Genomic DNA, 9,701 nt, shown 5'->3' with positions numbered 1-9,701 from the left:
AAGAGGGGGGAGCCTGAGGGGGCGCAGAGGGGGAGCCTGAGGGGGCGCAGAGGGGGAGCCTGAGGGGGCGCAGAGGGGGAGCCTGAGGGGGCGCAGAGGGGGAGCCTGAGGGGGCGCAGAGGGGGAGCCTGAGGGGGCGCAGAGGGGGAGCCTGAGGGGGCGCAGAGGGGGAGCCTGAGGGGGCGCAGAGGGGGAGCCTGAGGGGGCGCAGAGGGGGAGCCTGAGGGGGCGCAGAGGGGGAGCCTGAGGGGGCGCAGAGGGGGAGCCTGAGGGGGCGCAGAGGGGGAGCCTGAGGGGGCGCAGAGGGGGAGCCTGAGGGGGCGCAGAGGGGGAGCCTGAGGGGGCGCAGAGGGGGAGCCTGAGGGGGCGCAGAGGGGGAGCCTGAGGGGGCGCAGAGGGGGAGCCTGAGGGGGCGCAGAGGGGGAGCCTGAGGGGGCGCAGAGGGGGAGCCTGAGGGGGCGCAGAGGGGGAGCCTGAGGGGGCGCAGAGGGGGAGCCTGAGGGGGCGCAGAGGGGGAGCCTGAGGGGGCGCAGAGGGGGAGCCTGAGGGGGCGCAGAGGGGGAGCCTGAGGGGGCGCAGAGGGGGAGCCTGAGGGGGCGCAGAGGGGGAGCCTGGGGGTGAAAAGGGGGAGCCTGGGGGAGGGGGCGCGAAGAGGGGGAGAGAGCGGGGGCGAAGAGGGGGCGCGAGGCGAAGAGGGGGAGCCTGTGGAGGGGGGGCAAAGAGGGGGAGCCGGGGGGAGCGGGGGAGCCTTTTGGGGGGGGGGGGGCGAAGAGGGGGAGCCTGGGGGGGGGGGGGGGGGGGCTCGAACAGGGGGAGCCTGGGTGTGCGAAGCGGGGGGGTCGGGGTGTGCGAAGCGGGGGGGTCGGGGTGTGCGAAGCGGGGGGGTCGGGGTGTGCGAAGCGGGGGGGTCGGGGTGTGCGAAGAGGGGGGGGTCGGGGTGTGCGAAGAGGGGGGGTCGGGGTGTGCGAAGAGGGGGGGTCGGGGTGGGCGAAGAGGGGGGGTCGGGGTGGGCGAAGAGGGGGGGTCGGGGGTGGGCGAAGAGGGGGGGTCGGGGTGGGCGAAGAGGGGGGGTCGGGGTGGGCGAAGAGGGGGGTCGGGGTGGGCGAAGAGGGGGGGTCGGGGTGGGCGAAGAGGGGGGGTCGGGGTGGGCGAAGAGGGGGGGTCGGGGTGGGCGAAGAGGGGGGGTCGGGGTGGGCGAAGAGGGGGGGTCGGGGTGGGCGAAGAGGGGGGGTCGGGGTGGGCGAAGAGGGGGGGGTCGGGGTGGGCGAAGAGGGGGGGGTCGGGGTGGGCGAAGAGGGGGGGGTCGGGGTGGGCGAAGAGGGGGGGGGTCGGGGTGTGCGAAGAGGGGGGGGTCGGGGTGTGCGAAGAGGGGGGGTCGGGGTGTGCGAAGAGGGGGGGGTCGGGGTGTGCGAAGAGGGGGGGGTCGGGGTGTGCGAAGAGGGGGGGGTCGGGGTGTGCGAAGAGGGGGGGGTCGGGGTGTGCGAAGAGGGGGGGTCGGGGTGTGCGAAGAGGGGGGGTCGGGGTGTGCGAAGAGGGGGGGGTCGGGGTGTGCGAAGAGGGGGGGGTCGGGGTGTGCGAAGAGGGGGGGGTCGGGGTGTGCGAAGAGGGGGGGTCGGGGTGTGCGAAGAGGGGGGGTCGGGGTGTGCGAAGAGGGGGGGGTCGGGGTGTGCGAAGAGGGGGGGGGTCGGGGTGTGCGAAGAGGGGGGGGTCGGGGTGTGCGAAGAGGGGGGGGTCGGGGTGTGCGAAGAGGGGGGGGTCGGGGTGTGCGAAGAGGGGGGGTCGGGGTGTGCGAAGAGGGGGGGTCGGGGTGTGCGAAGGGGGGGGGTCGGGGTGTGCGAAGAGGGGGGGGTCGGGGTGTGCGAAGAGGGGGGGGTCGGGGTGTGCGAAGAGGGGGGGGTCGGGGTGTGCGAAGAGGGGGGGTCGGGGTGTGCGAAGAGGGGGGGGTCGGGGTGTGCGAAGAGGGGGGGGTCGGGGTGTGCGAAGAGGGGGGGGTCGGGGTGTGCGAAGAGGGGGGGGTCGGGGTGTGCGAAGAGGGGGGGGTCGGGGTGTGCGAAGAGGGGGGGGTCGGGGTGTGCGAAGAGGGGGGGGTCGGGGTGTGCGAAGAGGGGGGGGTCGGGGTGTGCGAAGAGGGGGGGGTCGGGGTGTGCGAAGAGGGGGGGGTCGGGGTGTGCGAAGAGGGGGGGGTCGGGGTGTGCGAAGAGGGGGGGGTCGGGGTGTGCGAAGAGGGGGGGGTCGGGGTGTGCGAAGAGGGGGGGGTCGGGGTGTGCGAAGGGGGGGGGGTCGGGGTGTGCGAAGAGGGGGGGGTCGGGGTGTGCGAAGAGGGGGGGGTCCGGGTGTGCGAAGAGGGGGGGGTCGGGGTGTGCGAAGAGGGGGGGGTCGGGGTGTGCGAAGAGGGGGGGGTCGGGGTGTGCGAAGAGGGGGGGGTCGGGGTGTGCGAAGAGGGGGGGGTCGGGGTGTGCGAAGAGGGGGGGGTCGGGGTGTGCGAAGAGGGGGGGTCGGGGTGTGCGAAGAGGGGGGGGTCGGGGTGTGCGAAGAGGGGGGGGTCGGGGTGTGCGAAGAGGGGGGGGTCGGGGTGTGCGAAGAGGGGGGGGGTCGGGGTGTGCGAAGAGGGGGGGGGTCGGGGTGTGCGAAGAGGGGGGGGTCGGGGTGTGCGAAGAGGGGGGGGTCGGGGTGTGCGAAGAGGGGGGGTCGGGGTGTGCGAAGAGGGGGGGGGTCGGGGTGTGCGAAGAGGGGGGGGGGTCGGGGTGTGCGAAGAGGGGGGGGGTCGGGGTGTGCGAAGAGGGGGGGGGTCGGGGTGTGCGAAGAGGGGGGGGGTCGGGGTGTGCGAAGAGGGGGGGGTCGGGGTGTGCGAAGAGGGGGGGGGTCGGGGTGTGCGAAGAGGGGGGGGTCGGGGTGTGCGAAGAGGGGGGGGTCGGGGTGTGCGAAGAGGGGGGGGGTCGGGGTGTGCGAAGAGGGGGGGGTCGGGGTGTGCGAAGAGGGGGGGGTCGGGGTGTGCGAAGAGGGGGGGGTCGGGGTGTGCGAAGAGGGGGGGGTCGGGGTGTGCGAAGAGGGGGGGGTCGGGGTGTGCGAAGAGGGGGGGGTCGGGGTGTGCGAAGAGGGGGGGGTCGGGGTGTGCGAAGAGGGGGGGGTCGGGGTGTGCGAAGAGGGGGGGGTCGGGGTGTGCGAAGAGGGGGGGTCGGGGTGTGCGAAGAGGGGGGGGTCGGGGTGTGCGAAGAGGGGGGGGGTCGGGGTGTGCGAAGAGGGGGGGGGTCGGGGTGTGCGAAGAGGGGGGGGGTCGGGGTGTGCGAAGAGGGGGGGGTCGGGTGTGCGAAGAGGGGGGGGTCGGGGTGTGCGAAGAGGGGGGGGTCGGGGTGTGCGAAGAGGGGGGGGTCGGGGTGTGCGAAGAGGGGGGGGGTCGGGGTGTGCGAAGAGGGGGGGGGTCGGGGTGTGCGAAGAGGGGGGGGTCGGGGTGTGCGAAGAGGGGGGGTCGGGGTGTGCGAAGAGGGGGGGTCGGGGTGTGCGAAGAGGGGGGGGTCGGGGTGTGCGAAGAGGGGGGGGGTCGGGGTGTGCGAAGGGGGGGGGGTCGGGGTGTGCGAAGAGGGGGGGTCGGGGTGTGCGAAGAGGGGGGGTCGGGGTGTGCGAAGAGGGGGGGTCGGGTGTGCGAAGAGGGGGGGGGGTCGGGGTGTGCGAAGAGGGGGGGGGTCGGGGTGTGCGAAGAGGGGGGGGGGTCGGGGTGTGCGAAGAGGGGGGGGGTCGGGGTGTGCGAAGAGGGGGGGGGTCGGGGTGTGCGAAGAGGGGGGGGTCGGGGTGTGCGAAGAGGGGGGGGGTCGGGGTGTGCGAAGAGGGGGGGGTCGGGGTGTGCGAAGAGGGGGGGGGTCGGGGTGTGCGAAGAGGGGGGGGTCGGGGTGTGCGAAGAGGGGGGGTCGGGGTGTGCGAAGAGGGCGGGGTCGGGGTGTGCGAAGAGGGGGGGTCGGGGTGTGCGAAGAGGGGGGGTCGGGGTGTGCGAAGAGGGGGGGTCGGGGTGTGCGAAGAGGGGGGGGTCGGGGTGTGCGAAGAGGGGGGGGGTCGGGGTGTGCTAAGTGGGGGGGGGGGTCGGGGTGTGCGAAGAGGGGGGGGTCGGGGTGTGCGAAGGGGGGGGTCGGGGTGTGCGAAGAGGGGGGGTCGGGGTGTGCGAAGAGGGGAGGGGGGTCGGGGTGTGCTAAGTGGGGGGGGGGTCGGGGTGTGCTAAGTGGGGGGGGGGGGTCGGGGTGTGCGAAGAGGGGGGGGGGGGGGGTGTGCGAAGAGGGGGGGTCGGGGTGTGCGAAGAGGGGGGGCCGGGGTGTGCGAAGAGGGGGGGTCGGGGTGTGCGAAGAGGGGGGGGTCGGGGTGTGCGAAGAGGGGGGGGTCGGGGTGTGCGAAGAGGGGGGGGGTCGGGGTGTGCGAAGAGGGGGGGGTCGGGGTGTGCGAAGAGGGGGGGTCGGGGTGTGCGAAGAGGGGGGGTCGGGGTGTGCGAAGAGGGGGGGTCGGGGTGTGCGAAGAGGGGGGGTCGGGGTGTGCGAAGAGGGGGGGGTCGGGGTGTGCGAAGAGGGGGGGTCGGGGTGTGCGAAGAGGGGGGGGTCGGGGTGTGCGAAGAGGGGGGGTCGGGTGTGCGAAGAGGGGGGGTCGGGGTGTGCGAAGAGGGGGGGTCGGGGTGTGCGAAGAGGGGGGGTCGGGGTGTGCGAAGAGGGGGGGTCGGGGTGTGCGAAGAGGGGGGGTCGGGGTGTGCGAAGAGGGGGGGTCGGGGTGTGCGAAGAGGGGGGGTCGGGGTGTGCGAAGAGGGGGGGTCGGGGTGTGAAGAGGGGGGAGAGGGGGGATTTTGAAAAGAGAGGGTATTGGTGGGGGTGATTTTGAAAAGAGAGGGTGTTTGTTGGGGGTGGGGGGAGAGTAGTGAAAGTCGTGAGGGTGGGGATAGGAGGTCAGGGGAATCACTTTTCCTTCCTCCCAACCGTTTGATCGGGTATTCTAACTGCAGTCAAAAAAATAAGGTGAAGCCCAGGGCATCCCCAGGAAAATGTTCATGTCGAGTCTGGGTTGGAAATCTCATCCAAAGCCACTCGCTAAAGGTCTAGTTTGGTTTCATTATCATAACCCATGGATCCACCTTGTTTTACAGGCTTCCTTAAACTGTTCAATCTGGGAGGAGACAGAGGGAGCAATCAAGTTGAAAGGCTTCCCATTGACCTCCATTTCCTGTGGGATTCATAGCCAAGGGAAGACTTGAATGTCAGTTTATCAAAAATACAGATTGAGGGGATCCCATTCTTGTCTTAAAATTAAAATAACTTGGGCCAGAGCTCATTCATGCCTTCAGGCAATTAACTTTTTCCCCCACCAAAAGTTCAGCAATACAAATTCTCTGTATTTCAAAATATAACGTTTAAGTTTTCTAGTCCATCATCGGACAGATCCTGGGAGATGTGCCCCTCGGCTCCTATTTTCAATCGAAGTGTTTCAATGCATTCTGCCACACACCAAGGCTGATTCTTCATCAGATAACGTGGGGCAATTTAGTCTATTTGGATTGGGTAATAATTCAGCATTGGAAAGTAATTCACGCAGTCTAACAGTAGCAAGGGGCTGAAGTCTGACATGGAAGTAGCAACCAGGACTCAACTGCTGGGAGTCAACACCAGCCCCTCTGTCCACCCCAGGCTCTCTGTTGAGCCCCCAATCCATCTGTCTACCTCCAGACCACTGGTCCTCCCTCCGCCCACCCTTCCACTGCCCCCCTTCCACATTGTGCCCACGTTATGTGCCTGGAAAAGTGTGATTTCAAACCAGGGAACTACGGATCCTGGGCTGAGCTGAACTGAAAGTAATGCGGCCGCTTGCCCGCCCTCAGCTGCCCCCCTCCTTTAGGCCAGAGTGAACTGCTCGACAGGGTGAAGTGCGGCCGAGCACATCCAGTAGCAATTTCAGGCCGAGCAGCCCCCCACCTACCCCACGGTCTCAGAGTTGCCCTCAGTTCCCTGCCCCCCTCAGGCCCCGCGCTCTCACTCACAAGGTTTCTCCCGTCTTTGCGACATGACAAAGGAACTGGTCCAACAGCGACGACACTTCCTTTTTGGATTTTTTCTCGAAATCTGCTGGTGGGAAAGAGACAGAGTGCCAGTTATCAAGGGGAAGGAAAGGGAAGCCGAGGCTTTCCAGCCCAATTTCAGCAGCAGATTCCTGCCCGCTGGAGACAGAAATCACCAACAAATAATCGTCCGCGGCCACTGACCTGCCAGAGCTTCCAAAAGGCTTTCAGGCTCCATCTTGGAGGTGCAACTAAAACCGATTCCCCCCCGCGCCAGTCACCGGCAACCAGAGTACCGCCAAATAAAGATTCCCCCCCCCCCTAAAACCTCAGCAGTCAGCAGCCCCGGCACGGAGTGAGACACACAACATGGCGCCGTCCACTGACGTCACTCCGCCCAACCGCGTTGATGTCATTCCGACCGCCCCGCCGTGCTGACGTCACTCCGACCGCCAGGCTCCTGGAACGGCAGGCAGCGTCGCACATGCGCACGCCGCAAACACGCAACACTGACAAAAGTGAAGTTTCGTGCAGCCGAATCAGTTTGTATCCTGTCCAGAAAAACAAAGCAATGCATGCATCAAGGTGCATTTTGGTAGGCACGGCGTCATTAGAAAATAGATTTAATTTATTTTATCCCTCTGTCATAATAATAAAAATGCAGCCTGAGGGCACTGTCACAAGAATACATAATTCCTGCTAATATTTGCTTACATAATTATAATCGCCGTTTGTGCGGATGCGCATGAGTTAGAAGCATGATAAAGCATCAGTGTAGGAAAACTATTGGTTAGGTTAGCGTGGGTTTGATGTGAAACTTTAACATTTGATCCTGGGCAGAAAGACTGAGAAATTCTACCAAGCCACAGATTTGCCAAAGAATAGGGTATATTCCTTCTGTTGAAGGGTCATTCGGACTCGAAACGTTAACTGTGTTCCTATCCGCAGATGCTGCCAGACCTGCTGAGTTTTTCCAGGTATTTTTGTTTTTGTTTTGGATTTCCAGCATCCGCAGTTTTATCTTAGTATATTCCAGCATCCCGGTTCAACATATATCGTTCACTCGTGTATAACTGGTGCAACACAGAGGTTCAGGCAAGGAGGTTCACACACGAGCAGCTTCGCCGCTGTTATTCTATCCGGACTTCTTTAGTATTTGGTTCAAAAATAATTAATGATCAGCTGCCTCACATCCCGATTTGCCTGCTGTAATCTGTATTGTCTATGTTAGTGATAATTGTAGTTCTGCTCCAGTCGTGATTTTGCGCAAAGTCACACTTTCCAAAGTTGTACAGATCGGGGTGTGATGCGGAGGAAGCCATCCTTATCATTTCCATTGACCTGCGTGACTTTGGAACGTACTGAGTCGTGTGCTGTTTCTGATGCTATACCGAAAATAGGCTTATGCAAGACACAAAAATATTTTTCTTGTTTTAAAGTTTCACATCAAAGCCATTTTAACTTAACCAATACTTGTACTGCACTAACGCTTTATCATACTTAAAACTCGTGCACTTCCATAAAATTACCATTACAATGATCCATGCAAAAATGAGCAATTCTTGCACACATATTTATGCAACTTCAGTAACATGTATTTACCTTTGATGTAATAAAAAGTCCCAAGGGGCTTCACAGGAGCATTCTAAAATAAAATATGACACCAAGCCATGACCCAAAAACTTTGTGAAAGCTATAGGTTTTAAAGTGCTTTAAAAGAAAAAAGCAAGATAAAGAGGAGGAGAGGTTTTGGGAGGGAATTCCAGTGCTTTAGGGCCTAAGTATGGCCACCAATGGTGGAGTGATTAAAATCGTGGCTGTTCATGGTAGTACCAACCACATTCTGTGCCAGCGAGACACGGAAGACAACAGCAAAGGTATCATGTAAATTGAATGTCTTTCACCAGTGCTACCTAAGTAAGATCTTGGGCATTATGTGGACAGACAGCATCACCAACAAGGAAGTGCTACAGAGGATTGTAGCACTTGTGGGACATTGAGGGATGACTGTTGCTGGTCCTTCATGTCCTTCGCCACCCGGATGTACGCCCTGCCAGAGTGGCAGTAGAGTGGACACCACCAGGTGGAAGAAGAAGACAGGGCTGGCCAAAGTAAATTTAGGGAGGGCCTCTGAGAGCGGGACACTGCCTGGGCTGGAGCAAAAGAGACTGCAACAGAGTGGGGACAGTGGTGAAGTCTTGCTATCTATTATCCCGTGTGGGACCAGAGGAACTAAATCTAAGTCTGCATCAAGAGGATGGAATTAGATGAGTGCAGAAATCTCAGGGGGTTGTGGTGCTAGAGGAGATTATGGAGATAGGAAGGGACCATGGAGAGATTTGAACACAAGGATGAGAATTTTAAAATCGAAGCATTGCTTAACCAGGGGCCAATTTAAGTAGTCAAGTACGAAGATGATGGGTGAATGGGATTTGGTGCAAGGTAGGACACAGGCAGCAGAGATGACCTCAAGCTTACAGAGGGTAGTTTATGGGAGGCTGGCCAGAGCTGTGTTAGAATAGTCAAGTCTACAGGTAGTAAAGACATGAATGAGGGTTTCAGCAGCAGGTAATCCGAGACAGGGGTAGAGTTGGGCCATGTTCTAGAGATGCAATCTGGGCCCATATGCAGGAAGACCTGGAGAACACTCAGTCTTGGGGCAATAAATGGCAAGCATCATTCGCACTACACAAATGTCAGGCAATGACCATCTCCAACAAGAGAGAATCTAACCATCTCCCCATGACATTAAATGGCATTACCATTACTGAATCCCCCAACTGTCAACATCCTGAGGGTTACCATTAACCAGAAGCTGAACTGAACTGGCCACAAGAGCGGGTCAGAGGCTAGGAATCTTGCAGTGAGTAACTCACCTCCTGATTCCCCAAAGCCTGTAAACCATCTACAAGGCACAAGTCAAGAATGGATTACTCTCCACTTGTCTGGATATGTGCAGCTCCAATAACACTCAAGAGGCTCAACACCATCCAGGAGAAAGCAGCCTGCTCGATTAGCATCCCATCCAACACCTTCAACATTCACTCCCTCTACCACTGACGCACAGTGGCAGTAGTGTGCACCAACTACAAGATGCACTGCAGAAACTCACCACAATCACTACCACCTAGAAGGACAGGGGCAGCAGACATGTGGGTACACCACCACCTGCAAGTTCCCCTCCAAGTTACACACCACCCTGGCTTGGAAATACATCACCGTTCCTTCACTATCACTGGGTCAAAATCCTGGAACCCCCTCCCTAACAGCACTGTGGGTGTACCTACACCACATGGACTGCAGCAGTTCAAGAAAGCAACTCGGTGGTGAGTATTTTCTCAGAGGCAATTAGGGATGGGCAATAAATGCTGGCCTAGCCAGCGATGCCCACATCCTGTGAATGAATAAAAAAAAGGCAATCTTAGTGATGGCACAAATATAAGTTGGAAGCTCACCTCAAGGTCAAATATTACACTGATGTTGTGAAAAAATCTGCCTCAGACAGTTGCCAAGGAGAGTGGACAGAGTTGATGGCCAGGGAGCAGAGCATAAAGGTGTATTGTGTTATTGTAATGCACTGAGCCATGAAATAGTAGAGCGATTTCAGGTCTGAGAATTCCCACACGCTAAGTTCCTGATCTGAATTCTTCATTCGCAGAGCACAAACTGGGCCCTTTTCCAACAA

The 9,701-nt window shown here is 61.3% G+C and overlaps 1 protein-coding gene across 1 annotated transcript in view; it reads right to left on the bottom strand.

Moving 5' to 3' along the window:
• The window catches only part of LOC144681761 (serine/threonine-protein phosphatase 4 regulatory subunit 2-like), a 65,780-nt gene extending 59,364 nt beyond the window's left edge, over positions 1-6,416 (bottom strand). Inside the window, exons 1-2 of the mRNA XM_078543727.1 lie at positions 6,221-6,416; positions 5,999-6,080 (exon numbers count right to left, since the gene is read on the bottom strand). Of these exons, the coding sequence (XP_078399853.1) occupies positions 5,999-6,080; positions 6,221-6,254 (116 nt within the window). The 5' untranslated portion in view covers positions 6,255-6,416. The remainder of the gene's footprint in view (positions 1-5,998; positions 6,081-6,220) is intronic.
• Positions 6,417-9,701: the final 3,285 nt, after the last annotated feature.

This window comes from Cetorhinus maximus, chromosome 6 (assembly GCF_964194155.1).
Source record: "Cetorhinus maximus chromosome 6, sCetMax3.hap1.1, whole genome shotgun sequence".
NCBI classification, from domain to species: domain Eukaryota; kingdom Metazoa; phylum Chordata; class Chondrichthyes; order Lamniformes; family Cetorhinidae; genus Cetorhinus; species Cetorhinus maximus.
The sequence above is the reverse complement of the archived record's forward strand: the minus strand, read 5'-3'. Positions and strand labels throughout refer to the sequence as shown.